Genomic DNA, 24,041 nt, shown 5'->3' on the forward strand with positions numbered 1-24,041 from the left:
AGAATGACATAGCCATAGGACATGACAAAAATTGGTGAGAACCAACTAGGTCCAACTAGGCAGAAGATTCAACTTCCAGTGGACCTTGAGCCTCATATGCTCATTGCAATACATTAGCAAGCTAAATGACACACCCACCAGCACCATGACAGTTCTGAGGCCAACCATAAAAGGTTGAAAAGTGGGCAGTGGCCCAATTCCTGGAAAACCCCACCCCTTCCCCCAAATAGTTGGAACAATCCTCCCACTCATTAGCCTATGAAATTACCCAGCCCGTATTTCGGGCCCTCTCGCCTTCTGAGATGGCCCACACTCTGTCTGTGGAGGGTGTATCTCTCTGAATAAATCAACTTCTTACACATCACTTTGCCACTCACTGAACTCTTTCTGTGATGAGACATAAAGAACCTGAGCTTCATTAAGTCCTGAGACCAGGTGTGTGATCTCAATTAAAAGACCGTGGGTTCAAGTCCCAGTTTGGGTTTTGGCTGGGTTCCAGTCCTGGCCCATGGGTTCAAGTCCTAATATGAGGTCCACGGTTTCAATTAGACTCAATCCAGGTCACAGGGCACCCATGTACCTTTATTCATTCCAAAAAAATTGTAATGGTGGCCACCTTATGCATATTGTTTTCCACATAGTAGAGAGCTGAAATACACATTGACCTTGAAGCTTTAAAAATTTAACCCTTCAGAACCTGGTCTGTAATACAATATTAGGTATGTATCAGCATATATACAACTCAAAGTTTGTTATTTAAGAACCCCTCAAAGATGAACAACCACAGGCTCATTGTTAGGATATATTAAGGAGTCATAACTCACATCCACTAGGATAGCTATAATCAAAAAGTCAGATAATAACAAGTGTTGCTGAGAATGTGAAGAAATTGGAATCCTTATACACTGCTGGTGGAAATGGAACTCCTAGGTATGTAGTCAACAGAAATGAAAACATTATGTCCATACAAAAACTTGTACATGAATGTTCATAGTATTATTCATAATAGCCAAATGGTGTAAACAAACTGAAGTGTTCATCAACTGCTGAATGGATAAACAAAATGTGGTAAATCCATACAATGGAGTATTATTCAGCCATAAAAAGGAATGACTTACTGTTGCCCAAAAACTGGATTCACCTCTTGGTGGGTGTAGAGGCAAAAGACACAACCAAGCCAAAGACTGGGAGAAGAAAGGGTTTATTATGACTTGCAGTGAATAAGAACACTGCGAGTGTTTCCTAAAGCAGTGTCTCTCCAAACAACAAAATTAGGGAAGTCCTGTGCTATGGGTACATGCATATTCATGAAGGGGCTTGGGCAGTAGGCAGAGTCCAAACTTTAGTTGATTGAACTCGAGGGTCAGAAAAGGTCACCATCATCATCCCTTAGATTCCACTTGATCTGGTGGTTGGGCACCGGAGACGGGATTTAAATTCTGCAAAACAGCTCAAGGCAGTGTTTTAGGCTAGTCTTTACCATTGAAATAGAACTGGGAGTCTTTACAACTGATTTGTTATCTTTGCTGTTGTTGCTTCTCCTGCCTGATAAGTTTGTCCTTTTATTCTCTTAAGTTCATTATTACTGAGACCGGTTCAAGGACAAGCATTGTGTCCAGGCTTAGATCACAAAATGCTTATGTCAAGAAAGCCATGCCTGGTTCCCTTTCTCTGTGGACCCCCTAACCCTCTCTGTTTACAGTATTGAGAGGAACCTTGAAGACATTATGCTAAATGCAAGAAGCCAGACATAAAAGGCTATATAATCTATAATTCCATTTTAGGAGATGTCCAGAATAGGCAAATTCCTAGAGAGTAAGTTGACTAGTGTTTGATGGGGTTGGGAGGCTTGCAGGGATAACTAAAGGGTATTGGTGGGTGGGTTTCTTCAGGTGGTGCAAATGTTCCAAAACTGTGCTGACAAAGCCAAGTTCGCGGGCCTGACGCACAGTAAGGCCGAGCAAACTGAAAACGTCAGAGTCTGGAGCAGAGAAAGGCTAACTGCAGGGGCCAGCCGAGAAGAACCGGTGGCCCGTGCTCAAAAGACCTGAACTCCCTGGATGGTTTCCAGGGAAGAGGTTTTACAGGCGAAATTTGGGGTGAGCAAGGAAGGGTGTGTGACTTATCTGATTGGTTGGTGGAGGTCACAGGGCGGAGCTCCAGGAATCCTGGGCTCAGCCTGAAGTTACCATCCTCCACCTGGTTGGGGGCCTTAGTTCCTACAGGATTCTGAGCTCAGAGTTAGATTATGTGTTTCCCTTGAGGAGGAACTAGGAGTTTGCTTTGTAGAAGCACTATTGTTTGACTGCTTTTCCTTTGTTTCTGCCTTCCCTCACTTCCCTGATTAGTAGCTGTTTGAATCTGCCCTTTGCAACTCAGGGAAGGCCTAGGAGACCAAAGCCTTTTTCTTCAAACAAAAAACAAGGAGCACAAGGCTTTGGTACCCAGGATCCTCCAGCCCCGCGGGTCCTGCTTAGTTTCAACGGTAATGATAATTGGACATATCTGTGAATATACTAAACACCATTGAACGGTACACTATAAATAGCTGAATTATTTGGCATGTGAGTTACATAAAGCTGTTAAGAAAAAGAGAAAGTCATGTGACTAATTATTTCAATTACCAAGAGATGAAAGGCCCAAATGTTATTCGGAACCCCTGTGGCCAACAAATTGGCAGAGATTACGGGCCGGCTTCCGTCTTCAAGCGTAAAGTAGCGAAACGGAGCTGCGGGGTGGCTGGTGAAGCGGCGGACGTTTGGGGCCTAAGGAGCGACCCTAGGCCGGCCTCTGGGTCCCGGGCACCCGGCGGCTGAGCTCGGGGCGCCTCGGGTGACTGCGCGCCCCTCCTCCGGCTTGAGTCACGGCGCCCCGAGTCCCCACGCCGAGAGGATGCGGCGGTGAGCGCTGCCGGACGCCGGGCGCAGCGTGGGCTCCGGGCCGCCAGCGCCGCCGCTCGGGACGCCAGGCCGCAGGCGCGCTTTCCCGGCCGGGCCTCGCAGGCCTGCTGCCGGGCCCGCCTCCGCGGCTCCCCGACCTCCTCGGCTGGCGGCGCAGCGGAGCGGCGGAGGAGTCCGAGCCGGAGCCGGAGCCGCGCGCCCCGCCCGCGCCGCCCTCCCTCCCTCCCTCCCTCCATGGCGTTTATCCGGAAGAAGCCGCGCGAGCAGCAGCTGCAGCTCTACTCCAAGGAGAGGTGAGCGTCCGGCCCCGGGGAAGGGCCGAGCCGCGGGCAGAGGCCAGGCCCGCTGGGGGCCCGAGGCCGCGGGGGCAGGAGCGCGAGCCGGACCGGGGCCCACCCCGCGGCGGAGCCGAGCGCAGGCGGAGCCCGGCCGGCCACGCGGGTCCCGCCGTCGCGGTGCGGCTCACCCGGAAGGGGCCGCGCGCGGGTTGGGGGGGGGGCGTGGGGTGTAAGTGGGCTCGGCGGACCCCCGACGCCCACCCCCAGACCCCCGGCGCCGGGTCCCAGCGCTCGGCCCCATGCCGCCGGCTTGTACTCTCGGGCGGCACCGCGCGGCTCGGGGACGTCCCGCCTGCGGGGTAGACGCAGGTGCCCCCCATCACCGCGCCTTGTTACCGCCGACTTCAGCCCTCACGCAAATGCCTGGGCAGATCCCTGCCCTCCTGGGCTGGGAGAGAGCCTCTGCGGGAGGCCTGATTCTGAGAAAAGCCCAGGTCCAACCCGCCAGAGGTTGTCTGCCGAGCAGTGGACCTTATTGTAAGTGCATGTGAAGGCTCTGAACTCCTGAGCGCGGAGGCACGACAGTCATGATCACCGGGCATCCCGGTGAGGATTTGGGTCCCACGAGCAAAGGCTGAAATGGCCTCGAAGCAGTTATGGTTCAAGAGTTTCTGATCCTCAGCCTCCAAGGGAAGTCCCTTATGAGAAAGCTCACTTTTCCAAGTAGACGTCCAGTGCATTTCTAGTGAAACAGCTTGCTGGTCCTTGGGTCTGTGGTCCCAGGTGCCGAAAGGAGCTGGGAATGAGTCATTTTGCAGAGAATTTTGGATGTGGGAGCCAGTTTCTCGGAATGCTGCTAGCCCGTCCTGATGTTGTGTGATCAGTGGGGACCAACGAAGCAGATTATACATGAGATACAAGGGCAGACTTTAAAGCTTGTGCGATCTTGCAGCGCCCACACTTCTTTGTATGGGGATTGACTGGACCCCGGTGCAAACATTCATACCTTTTTCTCATCTCTAATGTTGGCCTCTGCCAGGATATCCATAGCCTGAAATTTCATTTTCCACTGTAGAGAAGAAGATATACCAAAAAAACGTATCTTGGATAGGGCTTCCAAGAACGATTTTGGTAGCGTGATTAGGCTTTATCCACAGACAGGCTTGTTTATTGAGTAATGATAACTGGATCCTGAATAAAGTAACTCACTCTTGTAAGAGGCTGTTGGGACTTCATTTGTAACGCTTGTTTCATGTGGAAAGAGCATGAATAGTGTCTTTGTTCAGTACCAACAACATTAAGACTTGGTGTTCTGTATTAAATAGATGAATGTTCAAATTTACATTGTAAGAACTTTGAAACACTTGAATTGCCATCATGTTCTATGATCTAAGAGTCATTTGTAACAATTCTATGGCTTTTTGATATACAGGGAATCCTGCTTTCTTTAGACCTGCCAGTTATTTCTACGACAGTAATTTGTGTTTAATTTGGTTAGCTTGTACAGCTCTGCAGCGTCACACAGATCTTAAAGTCTCCACTGGCATTTCTGTGTATAAGCTGCTTTGTTGGTATCCATTGATCGGGCAGCGTGACAGGCTAGCAGCACTCAGGGATGACTGTAGCTCTCACAACAAAATAATTATTCATCAGTCAGGAGGCAGCAACTGTTCTTAAGCATCGGTAATCTGAAAAAGTCAGTGCCACATATTTTTATTTGAGTCCTACTTCCTGACTAACCAAATTCTCTAATGCCCTGCCCCGTGGCTTTGCAACCTTGGGTTGATGGTTACACTAACCAGGATGGTGTCCCTAGAATAGCAGTTTAAATGACAGGAATATGTCTCACAATCAAGCAGTCTCTTTCTAAATCTTAGAATTCTTTCTGAAAGACAAGAGTATTTTATTTTTTTTAATATTTATTTGGTTTTTTTTTTTTGGCTGCATTGGGTCTTAGTTGCAGCACATGGGATCTTTCCTTGCAGTGGGCTATTTGTTGCAGCGCGCGGGCTTCTCTCTAGTTGTGGCGCGTGGGCTCCGGAGCGCGTGAGCTCTGTAGTTAAGGCGCATGGGCTCTCTTGTGGTGCAAGGGCTCAGTAGCGCCGCAGCATGTGGGATCTTAGTTCCCTGACCAGGGATCGAACCCACGTCCCCTGCATTGCAAGACGGATTCTTAACCACTGGACCACCAGGGAAGTCCCAAGATGAGAGTATTTTAAACCAACTTTATTGAGCCCCAAGTTTACCGTGGCTGCACAGGTTTTTTCCCCCTAGCTTATCTCTTTGTGGCAATAAACACCATTTAGCAAAATGATGGACAGAGGTCATTGCCTCCGGCATACCCAAGAGAACTGTTACTTTCCTTGGAACTGTTTCAGAGGTCACCATGAAAGCCTCACTTCTTCGGAGTTGCAGTTTCATTGGTCCCTCTCAACGCTGCTTTAGAGATTTGAGATTTCTACTGCTACCCAATAATGACCCAGAAAGGAGAAACTTGAAGTTAGCACCAACTTCATACTAACAGAAATAAATGCTGATATATTTAGAATAAGTGATATTTCTACAAAAGTAGAAGCAGAGAGGCTGTTGGGAGATTCTTAGATTGGTGGCTTAGACCAAGGTGGTGGCAGAAGAAATGGAGAAAAATGGATGGATTTTATTTTTTATTTATTTATTTATTTTTGGCTGTGTTGGGTCTTTGTTGCTGCACGCGGGCTTTCTCTAGTTGCAGCGAGCGGGGGCTACTCTTCGTTGTGGTGTGCGGGCTTCTCACTGTGGTGGCTTCTCTTGTTGCGGAGCACAGGCTGTAGGCGCGCAGGCTTCAGTAGTTGTGGCATGCAGGCTCAGTAGTTGTGGCTTGCGGGCTCTAGAGCGCAGGCTCAGTAGTTGTGGCACACGGGCTTAGTTGCTCCGTGGCATGTGGGATCTTCCTGGACCAGGGCTCGAACCCGTGTCCCCTGCATTGGCAGGCGGATTCTTAACTACTGCGCCACCAGGGAAGCCCATGTGGATGGATTTTAGATGTTTTTAGGAAGTAGCATTGATAGGCCTTGGCCGAGTGGGCTGCATGTAGAAGGTAATAGAGGAAGAATCCCAGCTTGGAGTTCTCAGGTGAAATACAGGATGCCCAGTTAAACTTGAATTTCAGATGAACAGTGAGTAACCTCTTATATAAGTATGTCCCGTGTGATATTTGGTACGTACTTATACTAAAAAAATGTTAGTAATTTATCTGAAATTCCAATTTAACTAGGTGTCCTGTATTTTTACTTGCTAAACATAGCAGTTCTACTCTCAGGTTTCTGATTTAAACAACTATACAGTGGTATCATTTATTGGTGATGCTATAAAGAAATGCTTTGGGTAGTTTTCAGTATTAGAAAACAAGAGGTACTTGGCTATTCAGATTAAGTACACTGTTATCCTGCTTAAGACTTAGATGGAAGGAACCATATTGATCTTACTGGTGTTCTAAAATGTCCATTGCAGGTGTAAAGATAAATCCAAAAAAATCTAAAAAGACAATTCATACAGCTTCCCTTGGAATTGTTGGGAATGGCAGATGTGTACAGTGGGCTAGCATATGAGGATATTCTACAAACAGCTGCTATTTAAGATATTTCTATTTCAAGATTTAGGAGTAAGCTAATTGTTGTATATTTTTTTACCTTCACATCTAGGAGTGGTGTGGTGGAACCACAGCTGTTTTCTTTTTGGATGATCTAGAAATTGAGATAGTCGAGGCATGTCCCCACTGGAAGAGAGTCAGTTTTCTCTCTACAGTGTCACAGAACAAATTACTTAGCTGTGGCTTGTAAGCTGTCATTCCAGGATAAAACATGATGATTATGACTTCTGTGTTGGGCTCACATATTACATTAATCGTTTTACAGGCATTCCTTAGACTTCAACTTTGCTTCAAACATTCCATGTGTGGATAATTCTCTTGCTTATGCTGATATTAAATTTCTTGGCTGATATTAAATATCTTTTACTTAATAGGTTTATTTTGTCAATTGATTCTGTATTTGTTATACTGAAAATACTTGCTGAGATGGCAAAGTGATTTGTTAGACTCTGGTTTAATCTTTCGTTTCTAAGACTGGTCATCCTATTCCTTTAATACCTCTCTGGGATTTGCCAGGTGTCGAAAATGGAGATAAACTGCAGAATCAGCGCTCAGTTAGTCAGGACTGCTGATGGGCTGAGAGAAGTCGACATAAATCCTACTTCTTTACATCATAGTTATTTTTCTTACATAACAGAAAAACAGTGAAAGTGGAAATAAATGTTGCTAATTTTTTGATTGACTTAGCATTTATACTGGCTTTACCCAAAATCCGTTACTAGCCTATCACCTTATTCCCTTATTACTGTCTCAAATTAGCGTCTTCCAAAATGGCTACCATTTAAGAAGACACCGGAATCTCCCATAAATGGATTTTGAGTGTGTTTGCTGTATGGTTTTTCAAATGTGATATAAAATGGGAATGGGCATTTAAGGAATTCATCGCTTGGTTTTTTCCTAAATGCCACTGTGATTTCATCTTTTACTCATCAGATATTTAACATTTCCAACTCATAGATTTTTGAAAATTATCTTTTTGTTTTTTTTAAATTTTTTAACGTGTGTTCAGTGAATGGGGTCTGTATAATACTAATACTTTGAAATTTTGTATTATGACTTAGTATGTAGTCTTCACAAATGTTTGATGTGAGGTGGAAAATAGATATATATTAATATTGGTACAGGATTCTGTATATATATCTATTATGTTAAGCTTGTTGGTTGTTTAGATCTTGAATGAAATTTTTCTGATTGAGAGAGGGTTCATGGTGCTAACTTCACCTTGTATTTCTAGTAATTTCTGCTGTAACTATTTTCAGGGGATGTTATTAAGTCTATTTAAGCTTAGAATTGATGTCTTCTTAGCAGATTGAATCTTTCATCCATGGATAATGACCTCCTTATTCCTAGTAATGATTTTTTTTTCCATTTTGTCTGATATTAATATAACTATATTAGTTTTATTTTGGTTATTTGCATTATATATAATTTTTCATTCTTTTACTTCCACCTTTTCTTGTCCTTAGATTTTAGGCTTATTTCTTATAAATAGTTTGTAGTTGGACTTTTTATTAATTTGTTCTGATACTTCTTGTCTTGACAGATTAGTCCATTTACATTTGTTAATATTACCAATTTATTTGGAATCATTTTTACTTTTTTATTTTGTCCTTTAATTTTGTCTTATTTTTCCTTTGTTTGGATTAGCTAAGATCCCCTTGTTCCCTTTCATTTTTCCTGAAGAGTGTGGAAGTTATATATTGTTTCTGTTTTTCTAGTGCTTACCCTCGAAATTTTAACATTTATATTTAACTTAAGGTCTGAGGCTACTCATTCTCCTTACCGTCCTTCCTAACAATATTGGGACCTTGGAACACTTAATTCCTGTTGGCCCATCTTAAATTATAGTCTGTTATTGTCCAGTATTTTCAATATATTTTAAGCCTACAACTTAGACATTATAATTGTTTAGTTAATGCTTGTATAGTTTACATGCATATTTACCATTGTCTTGGCATTCCTTCTTGCATATAATATCTTCCCTACAGAATTTTCTCTTTCCTGAAGAATGTCCTTTAGAAGTTCCCCTGATGAGGGTCTGATGACAGTAAACTCTGTTTGTTTTTGTCTGTCTGAACATGTCCCTATATTGCCCTTGTTTTGAAAATCGGTTTTGCTGGATGTATACTTCTCTCAGCCTTTTGAAGATTCTGCAAACGAAGGCAAATGGCCAGGAATATGCATCAGGCTTTTGCTGGAGCAACAGTGGTGGGGGAGACTCAACACAGGAGAGAGAGGTCAGTAACAGATGCGCTGTGCCCTCCTGGTGTGGCTCTTAGCTCCCTGGCAGGGTCAGGCTGCAGACTCCAGGAGAAGCCTGGACCCCATGGGGTGACCCAGGGCTGGGACACAGCGGAGGTACGCTGTGATGGAACCTTGCTCGCCAGGCCCAGTGCGACATTTGTGGCTGTGGGTAGGACTGCTCCCTTTCCTGGCTTGACTGGGGGCTGTCTAAGCGTTGCACTTGAGTCTGCGTAATATGGCCGGGTAGGTTCACGTGTCTGTGTTCATGGTTATGGAGCTGCCGACACTTCCTCGGGCATGATTAAGGTACTGGGGTCCAACCTTGTTTTTTCGTTTAGTTTTTTAATATTTATGTATTTATTTATTTATTTGGTTGCGCTGGGTCTTAGCTGCAGCAGGCGGGCTCCTTATTTGTGGCAGGCGGGCTCCTTAGTTGTGGCACGTGAACTCTTAGTTGCGGCATGCATGTGGGATCTAGTTCCCTGACCAAGGATCGAACCCGGGCCCCCTGCACTGGGAGCACGGAGTCTTATCCACTGCGCCACCAGGGAAGTCCCAGGGGTTCAATCTTGTTGACCCAGACTGTTGCCTTTAACACAGGTCAGGGCAGGTCTCTGGAGCTTTGTGGGCGGCCACCTTCCGTTCTGGGAGACCAGCCTGCAACAAACCCCTGTCATTCGTCTCATTGCTATTTGTAAGGAATCTGCCTTTTCTCTGGCTGCTTTTTAAGATCTCTTCTTTGTAGTGTTTTGCTATTTGTCTATATAGACATTTCCTTCTATTCATCTCTCCTGGATGGGGTTCCTAAAGCTGGAATAGTTTTGGAAAATTTGTAGCCAAGCCTTTAGCTCTTGGAATATTGCTTCTCCCCATTCTCTTTTTTTTTTTTTTTTTAAACTGCATTTTTTTTTTTCACACTAGTGGCTTGCTTTTTTTTTTATTTTTTAATTTTTTTTTAATTTTTATTTATTTATTTATTTATTTTTGGCTGTGTTGGGTCTTCGTTTCTGTGCGAGGGCTTTCTCTAGTTGTGGCAAGTGGGGGCCACTCTTCATCGCGGTGCGCGGGCCTCTCATTATCGCGGCCTCTCTTGTTGCGGAGCACAGGCTCCAGACGCGCAGGCTCAGTAATTGTGGTTCACGGGCCCAGTTGCTCCGTGGCATGTGGGATCTTCCCGGACCAGGGCTCAAACCCGTGTCCCCTGCATCGGCAGGCAGATTCTCAACCACTGCGCCACCAGGGAAGCCCTCCCCATTCTTTTAATATCTCAAAATGACTGTTTAATACTTATCTTGATTTTTTCTGTGCTGCATTGTGGCTTATTTAAATCCATCTCATAGTTTACTAATTTTTTTCTTCTAGTTTCCTTTAAACTTATCCTTGTAATGATCAGATACAGAAAATAATTATCTGTAGCCTTTATAGGTTTCATTGAGTAGTTTGCTACTTGTACTGACCTCCATTCAGTAATCTTACTTCCTCACTTGATTTATTATTTTGGATTGTGGCCTTTTGTTCCTTGGGTTATTTTCGGGAATTCTTGGAGATCTGGGTTTAAAGTGTATTTTTCCAGAAAGTGTTTGCATGTATATCTGCCTGGGGTTGGGGGAGAGACCACAGTGGTTTGTTTTGAGTTTTATTGGGCTAAAAAGGTAGTGTGAATTCTAGCCCCAAATGTGTGTCAAGGCAGGCTTGTGGTTTCAGACGCTAAAGGAAACTTCTTTTGTCCCCAGCCCAGAGCCAAGGTCCTACCATATCCCTCTAGGGAAGGTAGGGTGGGTGGTTTTTTATTTCCACCCTCAAAGGGTGTTATTTTAGGGATCCTAGCTTTTTCTACTCCCTCCCCCTCCCCCCATGACTGTCCCCTCCTGAATTCAGGCTCTGTTACTCAGAGCTGGGAAAAGACTGCTCCAGTGCCTGCTGACTTTTGTTTCTCTCTTCTAAGACTTTCCCTTACTTTTCCATCACCTCAGCCAAGCATTTGAAATCTTTAGCAATTTATCCAGCAGTTTTAGAGGATCTGTATCGAGATTGTTTCTTTGGGCATCTAATCTGCCATGATGCCGGAAATGGAATTCCTGCTGATTTCTTTAAGACCAGGTTTATTTAATCTATAAACCCACTGGTTAAGAAAGGACTTTTGAGGTAATCTAATCTATAGCTCCCTCCCCTCGCTTTATAGCTGGAGGCCTGAGTAAGCAAAGTGGTTTGACTAAAAGTCAAAAAGCCAAGACATGGCTGCACTAAGCCTAGAGCAAATGTCCTCTGATCCAGTCCAGCCCCTTTTCTGCCACAGCATGCTGCTTCTGTTTTAAATCCTAGGCCAGTGCTTATTTTTACGGTATATCTGAAACTTAGAATGATTCAGGAATGCTCCACGCCTGGTTTATGGCGACATTAGTACCTTGTTACTAAGTGTGGTCCATGGGCCATCCCATCAGCTCTGCCCGGGAAGTTGTTAGAAAATACAGAATTTCAGGCTCCACTCAGATCTTCCGCATCAGAATCTGCTTTTTTTTTTTTTTTGTCTTCTTTTTTAATTTGATTTTTTTCTTTTATTTTGGCTGCACCACACAGCATGTGGGATCTTAGTTCACCGACCAGGGATCGAATCCACACCCCCTGCATTGGGAGCACAGAGTCTTAACCACTGGACCACCAGGGAAGTCCCCCATAATCTGCATTTTAACAAGATCCCCAGGTGCTTAAAGTTCGAGAAGCACTGTTGTAGATTACAGTAATTAAGCATTCACCTAGATTTCTTGTTGTGTGTTCCTTCAAACTGTCTTCCACCTTTATCTTCTGGATAGTGTAGGGAAGGCTCATGGAAGCATCCTTCCTGAGGCTGTGACCCTTGGTGAAGAAATTGAAAGACTTTGAGAGCATAGGTGATACTTTGGCCATTTGTTCTCACAGGTTGTTGAGACTTGAAAATAGAAAACGACTGGCTTTATGGATGGTGTCAGTGAAAGGGATTTCGATATCTGAACCATCTTGGCCGGGAAGTAACTGCATCTCACATAGTCAAAGGAGAATGTAATTTCCTAGGGTCTGATAGAGTTTTAAACTTACTCCCAAGGGAAGGGATCAGAAGGCCAGATGAAATAGTGAAATTGGTTACGCTGGGGGACAGCGGGCACGAAATGCTGCTCCGGGGGGGAAGGGCCAGTAATTTACATGAGGAAACAATTGGTTCAGGGACTAGAAATAATATTTTATCACTCAGATGTCTCTATGCAAAAATGCATAGAACATGGATAATAAAGTGAGTCAAGTTTTATTACAAAAGGGGATTAATATGTGTTTTAGGTGTCACTGAAGCTTGATGGGATGGGACTCAAGATCAGAATCGAGCGCTAAAAAGCTGTAGACCTATTCAGAAAGGGGAGACCCATTAGGAGGTGAGGCAGTGGGCTCTGAAGGCCAAGAAGATCTGCGTCTGCAGGGGGAGTCCATGAACCACACGGAAAAACCCAGAGGACTTATTGGAAAGAGGAACAGAGATAACATAGTTGTGTTCATTTGTTACAGGCCACCTAAGTGGGTAGAAAAAAATGGTGGATGTGTACCTGATGGAGATTGAAAACAGGAAGTGGCAACACAGAAAATGAGAGACCTTACCTAGCCAAAGCTTGATGAGATCTAATTCCCGTTCCTTGCCTTCCCTTGTTGAAGTTTTAAATTATTTTAAGGCAGAGAACTTGAGAACTTTTCAAAATTCTGAATATTAAAGAGTAATTAACCAAGTAGCAATGACAGAAACCATCAGAAAAGGCAGTCGTATCAAGTTATTTATTGTTGAAGCCCAGGGGGATTAAGAAGGATTGACATGCATAGAAACTAAATTTTTCAGAAGGTAGATATTGTAAGTTTCAAGGAAGGGGAAAAAAACAGGATCATTACTGGACAGTTCTGAAAAGGATATTGACCTAGGAAGTTTGTCAAACTGTCAGAAATATAATTCAGAACGTCCAATCCAAATGGTCTTTGGTGAAGAGTTACAAAAAATCAGACAAGCAAATAAACATAGAATGGTGGTACACGTAGTGTTCCTCTGAGCTTATAATTTTTTTAAAAAAATATATAAAACAAGAAGGGCAACAACCAAGGACAGATTAAGAGGATGTCACAGTCCTATAAATTAGCATCAAGAAAGTTAAAGCCCCAGAGGAGTGCTGGCTTTAAACGATGCTACAGATTAAAATATATATATATATTTTTTAAGTCTCCTGAAGTTGTGTGTAAAACTAGGCTCCTGCCTAGGCCCAGCCCAGCAGTGTAAAATATTACTCATGACAGAGGAAGTGGCTCTTATTTTGTATTCTATTAATAATACCATCAGACTGAAAGTGACAGGCTAGACTTTCAGAAGATGGGTAAAGATGCAGAGGGCACCCATGTGCCTAGGTCTCCTGGTGTAAACCCCTGGGAGAGTTTGAGTTTGGAACCACAGCATGTTTCCATGATGTAGGAACTTGGAAAGGTGCAGAAAGAGCATATGTGCATAAGTAGGTTTAGTGCTAATTCTAGATCAGACAGATTTTTATAAACGGCTAGAAGAGGAAGTTGTCATCCGTCTCCAGCATGAATTCAGTATGAAGTCATCTCATGCTAATCTGATCTTTTTTGACAGAGTTCTGACTGGTAGGTCAGGAAAATGCAGTAGATTTAGTTCAGCTGAACTCTGGCAGAGAATAAGGTTTGGTTTTGTGATGTCTTACTAGCAGAATTGAGAAAGGAGAAATTGATGTTCGTATAGTTAGGTAAGGTTTGTTTGACTATTCAGAGGTTGCTGTCAAATGTATTCTTGGGGGCACATTTCTAACAGTGGGTCACAGGACAGTGTTCTTGTCTCTTAAACGTTTTCTTAATTCATTCCTTGTTTCAGAGGCCATTTTAAGAAGCTTACCAAAAATGCCCAGTTTAGTTCAACCAGCTCTCTAGGTAGTGGGGGCCCTACAGTCTAGCTTAATCCAAGGATAGTGGGGTGTTCAGAGGAGAGATGCAGATACAGGCCACTCGGGCCCTTTCTGCCGCCGTGCACATGTCACTAAGGTGTCCTGGCACTTCCTGTGGTCTCACAATCCTCCTCAGCACAGTGAAGCTACATCTGTGCTTTTACATCTCCAACTAGAGAAATGATTGACTAGCAAAATCTTCTGGCTCCATTATAAATACTGTTTATCAACAGGCTGTTGAATAATTGTTGGGTAGCCGTGAATGCAGGGTTAACTCTGAGGGCTGCCTGGAGTGAACTTGTTTTACGTTGTTGGTTAAGTGTTGAACAGTATGCTTTGCAATTTAGGTGACATGAGGATGGGACAGCATCTTTTTCAGGAAAGTTAAATTGCGGAATGAGTCAGTTTATCTAAAGAAAATGTCACTACACCTCTGTAAAGATGGAGTAAACTAAGAAATACCCAGGAGCAGGGCCCCAAGTCTCCTAAAGAGATAATTTACAGTCTGATACACCACTAATGAGGGAGATCATAAAATTATAAAAGTGTTTTTATTTTTATTTTTTTTTTAAAGCTTGGAACCTTTTACTCCATGGAATGAACTTTGAAAATCATTGTTCAGAACACCATGAAACTTTACTGTAATGCTTTTTACATACAAAAATTTTCAAGCAGGTATAACTGAATACTTAAGTAAAAAGAAAAAAATAAACTCAGAAAAGTTTCTTAATCCTTTGGCTTTGAATAATATGATTTGGTTATATCCCTTTATCATGTGTTTTACATTACTTACAAAATAGGCATATTGGTAAATTAAGGAGGATATAATTCATTTACCAAAATAATGACTTTGGTCGTACAATAGCTGATGTGATTATATTTTTATTGGCATAAAAAACACATAAGATACTTAAATAAAATTTTTAAAAATCCAAAAAGAAACTTAAAAACACACACACCTAAGATTTACTATTTTAGCCATTTTTAAGTCACAGTACAGTAGTGTTACGTATGTTCACATTGTTGTGCGACAGACAGATCTCTAGAACCTTTTCATCTTGCAAAACTGAACCTCTGTCCCCACTGAACAACTGGCCTTTCTGCCTCCCCCCAGCTCCTGGCAACCACCATTCTCTTTTCTCTTAGTAAGAGTTTAACTACTTTAGATACTTCATGTAAGTGGAATGATGTGGTGTTTGTCTTTTTGTGACTGACCTACTTCACCTAGAGTAATGCCTTCAAGGTTCATGTGTGTTGTAGCATGTGACAGGTTTTCCTTCTTTTTTTAAGGCTCATATTCCATTCTGTGTATATGCCACATTTTCTTTATCCATCTATCCATCAGCGCACATTGAAGTTGCTTCTACCTCTTGGCTACTGTGAATGATGCTGCCGTGAACATGGATATGCAAACATCTCTTTGATAGTATGTTTTCAGTTCTTTTGGATATATATTTGTAAGTGGGACTTTTGGGTCACATGGTAGTTCTATTTTTATTTATTTATTTATTTCTAAAAATATTTATTTATTTGGCTGCACTGGGTCTTCGTTGTGGCATGCAGGATCTTTAGTTGTGGCATGCGGGATCTAGTTCCCTGACAAGGGATCGAACCCGGCCCCCCTGCATTTGGAAAGCGGAGTTTTAACTACCGGATCACCAGGGAAGTGCCTTCTATTTTTATTTTATTTTCAAAATTTTGTTGGAGTATAGTTGATTTACAATGTTGTATTAGTTTCAGGTGTACAGCTAAGTGATTCAGTTATACATAAAGATATATTCATTCCTTTTCAGATTCTTTTCCCATATAGGTTATTACAGAATATTGAGTAGAGTTCCCTGTGCTGTATAGTAGTTGCTTGTTGGTTATCTATTTTCTGTATAGTAGTGTGTATATGTTAATCCCAAGCTCCTGATTTATCCCTCCCCCACAACCTTTTCCCCTTTGGTAAGGTTGTTTTCAAAATCTGTGAGTCTGTTTATGTTTTGTAAATAAATTCATTTATATCATTTTTTAAAATTAGATTCCACATATGAGTGATATATGATATGTCTTTCTCTGACTTACTTCACTGAGTATGATAATCTCTGGGTCCATCCATGTTGCTGCAAATGACATTATTTCATTCTTTTTTATGGCCGAGTAACATTCCATTGTACATATGTACCTCATCATATTTATCCATTCCTCTGTCGATGGACATTTAGATTGCTTCCATGTCTTGGCTATTGTAAATAGTGCTGCAGTGAACATTGGGGTTGTATGTATCTTTTCAAATTATGGTTTTTGGGACTTCCCTGGTGGTGCAGCAGTTAAGAATCCACCTGCCAACGCAGGGGACACAGGTTTGATGCCTGGTCCGGGAAGATCCCACATGCCGCAGAGCAACTAAGCCCGTGTGCCACAACTACTGAGCCTGTGCTCTAGAGCCCACGAGCCACAACTACTGAGCCCACGTGCCACAACTACTGAAGCCCGCGAGCCTAGAGCCCGTGCTCTGCAACAAGAGAAGCCACCGCAGTAAGCCTGCGTGCTGCAATGAAGAGTAGACCCCACTCGCCGCAACTAGAGAAAGCCCGTGCACAACAACAAAGACCCAATGCAGCCAAAAATAAATAAATAAATAAATAAATTTATTTATTTAAAAAAAAAAAAAACAACAAATTATGGTTTTCTCCAGATATATGCCCAGGAGTGGGATTGCTGGATCATATGGTAGTTCTATTTTTAGTTTTTTTAGGGAACCTCCATACTGTTTTCCATAGTGGCTATACCAGTTTACATTCTCACCAACAGTGTAGGAGGGTTCCCTTTTCTCTACACCCTCTTCCAGTATTTATTGTTTGTGGACTTTTTGATGATGGCCACTCTGACTGGTGTGAGGTGATACCTCATTGTAGTTTTGATTCTGGCTCTAGGCATGGAGCATTGGAAGCCAAGCCTTTTAATGAACAAGAGTCAATAAAAATGTCCTGGTTGCTGGAGCAATTAGGTGACTTGAAAGGGCTAAAAAGAATAGCTAAAGAAGCAGGTAATGAGAGATATGTGAATCCGTGAGGCTATGATGGAGGATAGAGGTCATAGGCCTACCGGAGGGAACCTGAATATGGTAGTTCTATTCTTAATTTTTTGAGGCACCTCTGTACTGTTTTCCATAGCAGCTGCATCATTTTACAATTCCACCTGCAATTTCTTCACATCCTCGCCAATGTTTGTTATTTTTTTAATAGTGTATGATGTTTTGATTTGCATTTTCCAGATGATTAGTGATGTTCAGTGTCTTTTTCATACACTTCCTGGCCATGTGCATATCTTCTTCTCTGGAGAAGTGCCTATTCAAGTCATTTGCCCATTTTTTAATTGGGTTAATTTTTGTTGTTTTTGAGGAGTTGTAGGAGTCCTTTATATATTCTAGATATTAAATCCTTATAGATATGGTTTGCAAATATTTTCTTCAGTTTTATAGGTTGCCTTCTCAGTTTGTTGACTGTTTTCTTTGCTGCATAGAAGTTTTTAAATCTGATGTAGTCACATTTATCTATTTTTGCTTTTGTTGCCTGTGCTTTTGGTGTCATATCCAAGAAATCATTGCCAAATCCAGTGACATGAAGCTTTCACCTTATGTTTTCTTCTGGGAGTTTTATAGTTTCTGGTCTTAAAATTAGGTCTTTAGTCCATTGTGAGTTAATTTTTATATATAGTATGAAGGGTTCAGCATCATTCTTTTGCATGTGAATATCCAGGTTTCCTAACATCATTTGTTGAAGAGACTGTCCTTTCCCCATTGTGTGGCTTTGAATCTCTTGTCAAAAAGATTCAGAGTTATGAGAGTTTAGTTCTGAGCTCTCCTTTCTGTTCCTTTGGTCTATATGTCTGTCTTTATGCCAGTACCACACTGTTTTAATACTGTAGCTTTGTAATATCTTTTGATATAGGAACTGTGAGGCTTCCAGCTTTGTTTTTCATTCTTGATTGTTTTGACTTTCTGATTCTGTATGAATTTTAGGATTTTTTTTTTTTTTCTATTTCTGCAGTAAATGCCGTTGAGATTTTGGTAGGGATTACATTGGATCTGTAGATGGCTTTGGCTGGTATGGACATTTTAACAGTATTAAAAATAGGATTATATCTTAAAAATTATATGGAAGAGCTGGTTGTCTATGAAGGCTATTTTTATAGCAACAAAATTATGCCATTGTCTTATTGACGAATACTTATTTTACCCTCTCTCTAAGAGGAGGAGTGGGGAGAGGAAGAAGGAGGAGAGAGGGTTGCATAGCTCCAGCCCAAGCAAAAGGTTTCAACTTATTAATATACAAACTAAAAGTAAGGGCCAAGGTACTTAGTATCTCTCTGATTTATACCTTCTTGGAAATTATCTCGGGCATCAAAGGACGCTCCTACCAATCTGAACTTTTGTGGTTGCACTGAAATTCAGAATAAGTATTAATAGTGAGCATTTTACACTGAGCTCTGGCAGTTTAGCCTATGACTAATTCTTGTTCATGGATTTTAAAATGTAGAACAGGCCAATAAAAATTGCCTGTTTTGATGGTAAAGCTAGTTCCCGCTGTCATCATTTTTAATTTATGAGTTATTTTTCTGTTGGTTCAGTTTGTTTTAAAGCAAGCAGTATCTTGTTTCATGGATATAATTTCTTCTTTGTAAGGATATTAATTATAGTCTTTTGACCTTTTCTTCTGTTCATTGTCTCTAGTCTTTCAAGCTGTGTTCTTCTGCTTGTTTGGTCTAGTTCTTTCACATTAGAGGCTGGTGATCTTGGGGTGTCCATTCATATTTAAGGGTGAAGCATGTAATTCTGTGTCACTGTGGGTAGGCCTTTTCTGTTGGGCTTCAGTGTGGGATGATGTTGTAGAAGGTTCTTTGAAATGTTAGTATCCATAGGTCTTTTCTCTAGGGCTATTTAGTTTTTTCCAAAAATAACCCACAGTCTGCTGCTTGGAGTGTTATATGTCTTCCTGCTTTCTGTTTAATCACTATCTTTTCATGCAATAGTGCTGCTCTCCACTGTGCTTGATGCCTAGTTTGGAGTCTCTTGTTTAATTTTGGTATTGAAAAACCATGTGTAGGTAGAACCATCAGGGGAGGTATCTTGGCTGCTGGCCTCATTTGGACTTTCAGCCATCCCCCTAGGCTTCATCCCTACCTTCTTGGTACCTGATACCTGCAGTTGTAGAACTTTTGGTTTTCTCCTGGTTGGTACTTTTTCTGGAGGCATCTGCTCTTCTGGCTTCTGATCACTGCTGATTCCCCCCATCTGCTTTCTGTGTCTCACAAATTTATTGGTATCTCTCATCTGCTTTTATGTCTCTCCAATTTCCTTTAGTCTGTGGGTTTTACTATTTTTTTTGGGGGGGGGGGGTTACTATTTAAAAAATATTTTTGTTTATATTGTAGTGTTTTTCCAGAGGGAGCAGAAATAAACATTTATGTTTATTCTGCTGTATTTAATCTAGATGTCTTCCTCTAAGACACCGGAACTTGAAGACGCATCTCAAGTACCACACTTTTCATGAAAACTTATCCCCGTAACTCTGGATGCCTTTGATGTTTCCTGGTCCTTACCACAAAACAAACAAAACAGTTGTTTTCAGTTCTTTGCCATATATTTGTTTCTGTGGCCATGCAACTAAATTAATACTTTTTCTGTTACTTTATTTTGTTTTTAAAAGTTTAAAGTACTTAAAGCTTTAAAAAGAACTGATTTTCATTCCCATTTGGTTCAGCTTACTTGTTTTATCTATTAAATACCTGTTGTGTACAAAGCCTTAGATTGGTTATAACAGGAATATCTAAAGATCTGCCTCTCAGAGGCACTGGTCTTGTGGGAGTAGCAAGAGAAACTCACCCACCCACGAGCCATGACAGTGGAGAATGGTGTGTGGTGGGGAAGAGGGGGTGGGGAAGCCTCGTGTGTAGTCATGGGGAACAAAGGATGAACACTCTGTAGGTGGGAAAGCTCCGAGCTCTGTTCGGGCAACAGTAAGTTTTGTTGTTGTTGTTGTTTTATTGGAGTATAATTGCTTTACAATGGTGTGTTAGTTTCTGCTGTACAGTGGAGTGAATCAGCTGTATGTATACATACATCCCCTCCCTCTTGGACCTCCCTCCCACCCACCCCCATCCCACCCATCTAGGTCATCACAGAGCAGGTTCCCACCAGCTATCTGTTTTACACATGGTTTTATTTCATGAAATTTGGAGTTTCTGTAAAGGAATAATAAATCCACCTGGTAAACAATTTTATTTATTTTATTTTTGGCATAGCTGGGCAGGTCTGTCTTGATAGAGAAGAGGGCCTGGCATATAATATACACTTAATAAGTGTTTGTTGATGTAATGGACGGAAAAGCACTTTGGGAACACATGCTTGAAATATTCTGCTTTCTTATACTTAAAAAAAAAATACAATAAACATGCGTTTTTTTTTTTCTTTTTCCCAAATTTAGATTTTCCTTGCTCCTGCTTAACTTGGAGGAGTACTACTTTGAACAGCATACAGCTAATCATATTCAGCACAAGGGCAGTCAGAATGAAAGGTAAGGAAGATTTTCGGATCTCTGAAAAGGCCTAGTTAGAACGCAGTAGCAGTGAGCTACTCTGAATGCTACTCTCCACTAAAAGGAACGAGGGCTCTTTGGAGAAGTGTCTGAGTCTAAATCAGGGGAGGAAATGTGGGAGGTGAGCCTGGACCATCTTGTCAGACTGGAAAGTAAGGAAGGTATCAAAAATGACTGCATGTGAATTAAAAGGGCACAAGGCCACCCTGAAGAGCTGGGCAAAAAATGGGACAGATTGAACACCAGAAAAGAATACTGAGGGCAGTGGATTGAAATGTGTCAGAAGGGCTCAAATCCATGAGTTCATAATGACGTATATGTAATATAAATATATTATTTTATATATGTGTGTGTGTATATATATGTATATCAGTTACCTCTGAAGAATACTAGGACACCAACTCATTTTTCTAAAACTTGATAAAGGTAAAGAATCAAGCATTTTTCCTGCTTTCCTTGTACAAATTGTACTTTAGGGTAACCAAATCACAGATAATTAAAGCTGCTCTTTGTTGATGAATTCTAGATAATAACACAGAGGGAATGTTAAAAATTTCAACCCCTAGTGAATAATGGATCTATGTCAGGGGTCGACAGACTGTGGTCAGATCTGGCCTGCTGCTTGTTTTTGTAAATAAAGTTTTATTGGAACACCCACTTGTTTACATATTGTGTGTGGTTGCTCTCCTGCAACACGGAAGTAGAACTGAATAGTGACAGAGACCAAATGGCCTGCAAAGTCGAAAATATTTACTATCTGGCTCTTTATAGAAGAAGTTTGCCAACCCCTGATGTAGACAGAATCTTCAATGGCTGCTAAACCAGCAGATGAAAAGCTGCTGAGAAATTTTTTAATGCACGTATCAAGATAGGCATTACCTGAACCCACTGCGGCCTCCTGATATGAGGGAAGTACATGTGCACTGCCTCAGACGAACCCTTACCAGAAAATCAAACCCCAGCTGGTTAAGTCTTTTAATCTTACCAATTATATAAAGGAAATGGGATAGAGGAATACCACAGAGATGTGTTTAGCAAAGTTCGTAATGCGGGAAAATGAAAGTTGCCTTAGATTAAGAGATATTGAGAGACATGTCAACTAAATGTAATATGGACTTTGTGTTCCAATTTGAACAAACCAACTATAAGAACACACTTACGAAATAGAAAAATGTGAAACCTGGCTGTATCCTTGATGACATTAAGGAATTATTAATTTTTTTAGGTGCGACAATGATAAGTCATTTATTGAAAGAGCTTATCTTCAGAGATTCATGTTAAAGTATACATAAATGAAGTATAGGATGTCTGGGAATTTATCTAAAATCCAGCAGGGTTCTGGGGTGTTGTACACAAAACAAGAATGACTGCATGTTAACAACTACAGAAACTAGGTGATTGATACTTGGGAATTTTCTATTCTGTTTGTGTTTGTTTAGCAATTGCTATAAAAGTACTTTTCTTAAGTTATTATTAGGGAATTTAGGGTGTTAGGAAAGTAAATGCAGATAACAGCATGGAAAGAAATGATACAAAATCAAAATTTAAAAGAGCTTTTGAGGAAGAAGAATTGCAGGCTAAATCATGACCTTCAGCATGAAGAGCCTTCTTGTTCACTGGGTACATATTATCTACGTACACAGAGGTAGGCCTTTCTCAGATTGTGATGGGACTTTATCCTGTGGGTTAGAACGCCATTGGCGTATTTGTAAGCCAAGAAGGATGGGAGATTTCTTTGATAGAAGAAGAATTGACTTGGCCGAGGGGGGCGTGGGGGTGGGGGGTGGGTACAGAAGCAGGAAGAGCAAGTTGGTCTTTCTAGAGTATAAGTAAAATAATTGCTTCAGTAAAGAGACCCTGGAATGGCCAGAGTAAGAAGCGTTCACTAGGACACTGAGGAATGACTGGAGAAAAAGTCCAGATGTCATACAAGTGATTTTAAAAAACATAAGATCCTTAGAGCTTCACTTGTAGATGAAATGTACTCTTGGAAACTAATCTTAAGGTGATTTTTTTATAAGATGATATTCCAGCATTTCTTAACCTGTGTTTTGATTACATAATAAGTTATTGCCTTGGTTTGATCAATTGATAAAAGTCATCTAGTCAATAAAAGACAATCAAGTGTGTAGATTTTTATTGGCTTCAGGCAAGTGTGGCACATTGGCCTCTAACATGCTCAGGCAGGCTTTTTCCCAAAACTCACTGGAGCCTTATAAATGTCCCAAGAAAGGAGGAAAATGATGAAGCCAATAACTGATTTATTTGATATTACAATAGTAGGCAGATAGTCTTTAAAATAGCTTATTATCATAGAACCAGTTTTTCCCGGAATTCCTATGTACCCCAGAATCACCGGTAAAAGCATTTTGTGTTCTAAATTCAAGCTCTTGTTATTCTTGCATGATTATAAATAAGAAAAAAAAAAATCCCCTACCTAATCAACGTTAGATACTTAGTATTGCTTTCTGAATAGTTCTTTAAGATATAGGAAATTAAAAGTCAAAAGAATTTACCACAGACAGGATGGAATCAGCGTTTCTTAAGGATCAGAAAACTGTTTCCCTTTTACAGTAGCTGTGAGGACCAGATGAAGTAATGCGAATAAAATACATGCGACAGCGCTCAGCCAGTGAGACCGTATTACAACACATGCAGATTCTTTAACTTCTAGGGAGCAGGAGATGAGGAAAATATTTTTCCTATATTTTCCAACCTTTCATACCCTTCTCTTTGTTGATCTTTTATTAGTTGATACTTTAGTCATCTACATTCTAGTTAAAATGTATTATGATTCTTTTGTGACTTTTGTTACGTTCATTAGTAATAACCTTGTGTACTTTCATCTCTAGGAAAATCAGAGGCTCCTTAAAAATATGTTCAAAATCAGTTATTTTTGAACCGGATGCAATATCCCAGCCCATCATTAAGGTAAATGCATTTTAAATGTGAACAGAAACAGTCCTATTTTTTGTATATATTTTACCTTGGCTTATTTTTATAATATTTCTCTCTCAATTTTATCCAGATTCCTTTAAGAGATTGTATAAAAATAGGAAAACATGGAGAAAATGGAGCCAGTAGACACTTCGCAAAGTACGTCATTGTCACAACTGTGTAATTTTACTTCTACCAAAAAATTACATATATTTAATAACTTTTATCTGCATTTTAGGGCAATATCCGGGGGGATCTCACTCATTTTCAGTCAGGTAAGAAGCACCTAGTAAACATTTTTTTCTAACCTGAATGAACATTTAAATGAATAAATACATACATATGTGTGTGTGTGTGTGTGTGTGTGTGTGTATATACATACATATATATACACATTTTTTTTAAGCACAATGAAATTATTTGTAGAAATCTCAAATGAAGACCACAGGAAATGATGTTTAAATTCTTTTAAATTTAGTCATTGAGAACTATATGTTTTAAAAGATGTGATCCCT

The 24,041-nt window shown here is 41.1% G+C and overlaps 1 protein-coding gene across 4 annotated transcripts in view; it reads left to right on the forward strand.

The window, feature by feature from the left end:
* The first annotated feature begins 3,023 nt into the window (after positions 1 to 3,023).
* NSMAF (neutral sphingomyelinase activation associated factor) overlaps positions 3,024 to 24,041 on the forward strand; it is a 62,681-nt gene continuing 41,663 nt past the window's right edge. For 3 of the 4 annotated variants that reach the window (XM_059901591.1, XM_059901592.1, XM_059901588.1), the window contains exons 1-5: positions 8,968 to 9,043; positions 20,479 to 20,568; positions 23,442 to 23,520; positions 23,618 to 23,685; positions 23,765 to 23,801. In XM_059901591.1, the coding sequence (XP_059757574.1) occupies positions 8,973 to 9,043; positions 20,479 to 20,568; positions 23,442 to 23,520; positions 23,618 to 23,685; positions 23,765 to 23,801 (345 nt within the window). In that variant the 5' untranslated portion in view covers positions 8,968 to 8,972. Of the gene's footprint in view, positions 3,194 to 8,967; positions 9,044 to 20,478; positions 20,569 to 23,441; positions 23,521 to 23,617; positions 23,686 to 23,764; positions 23,802 to 24,041 lie in introns of those variants that run through there. The other variant, XM_059901589.1, reaches the window with a different exon arrangement.

The sequence above is a fragment of the Balaenoptera ricei genome, chromosome 17 (genome assembly GCF_028023285.1).
Source record: "Balaenoptera ricei isolate mBalRic1 chromosome 17, mBalRic1.hap2, whole genome shotgun sequence".
In the NCBI taxonomy this organism is placed as follows: domain Eukaryota; kingdom Metazoa; phylum Chordata; class Mammalia; order Artiodactyla; family Balaenopteridae; genus Balaenoptera; species Balaenoptera ricei.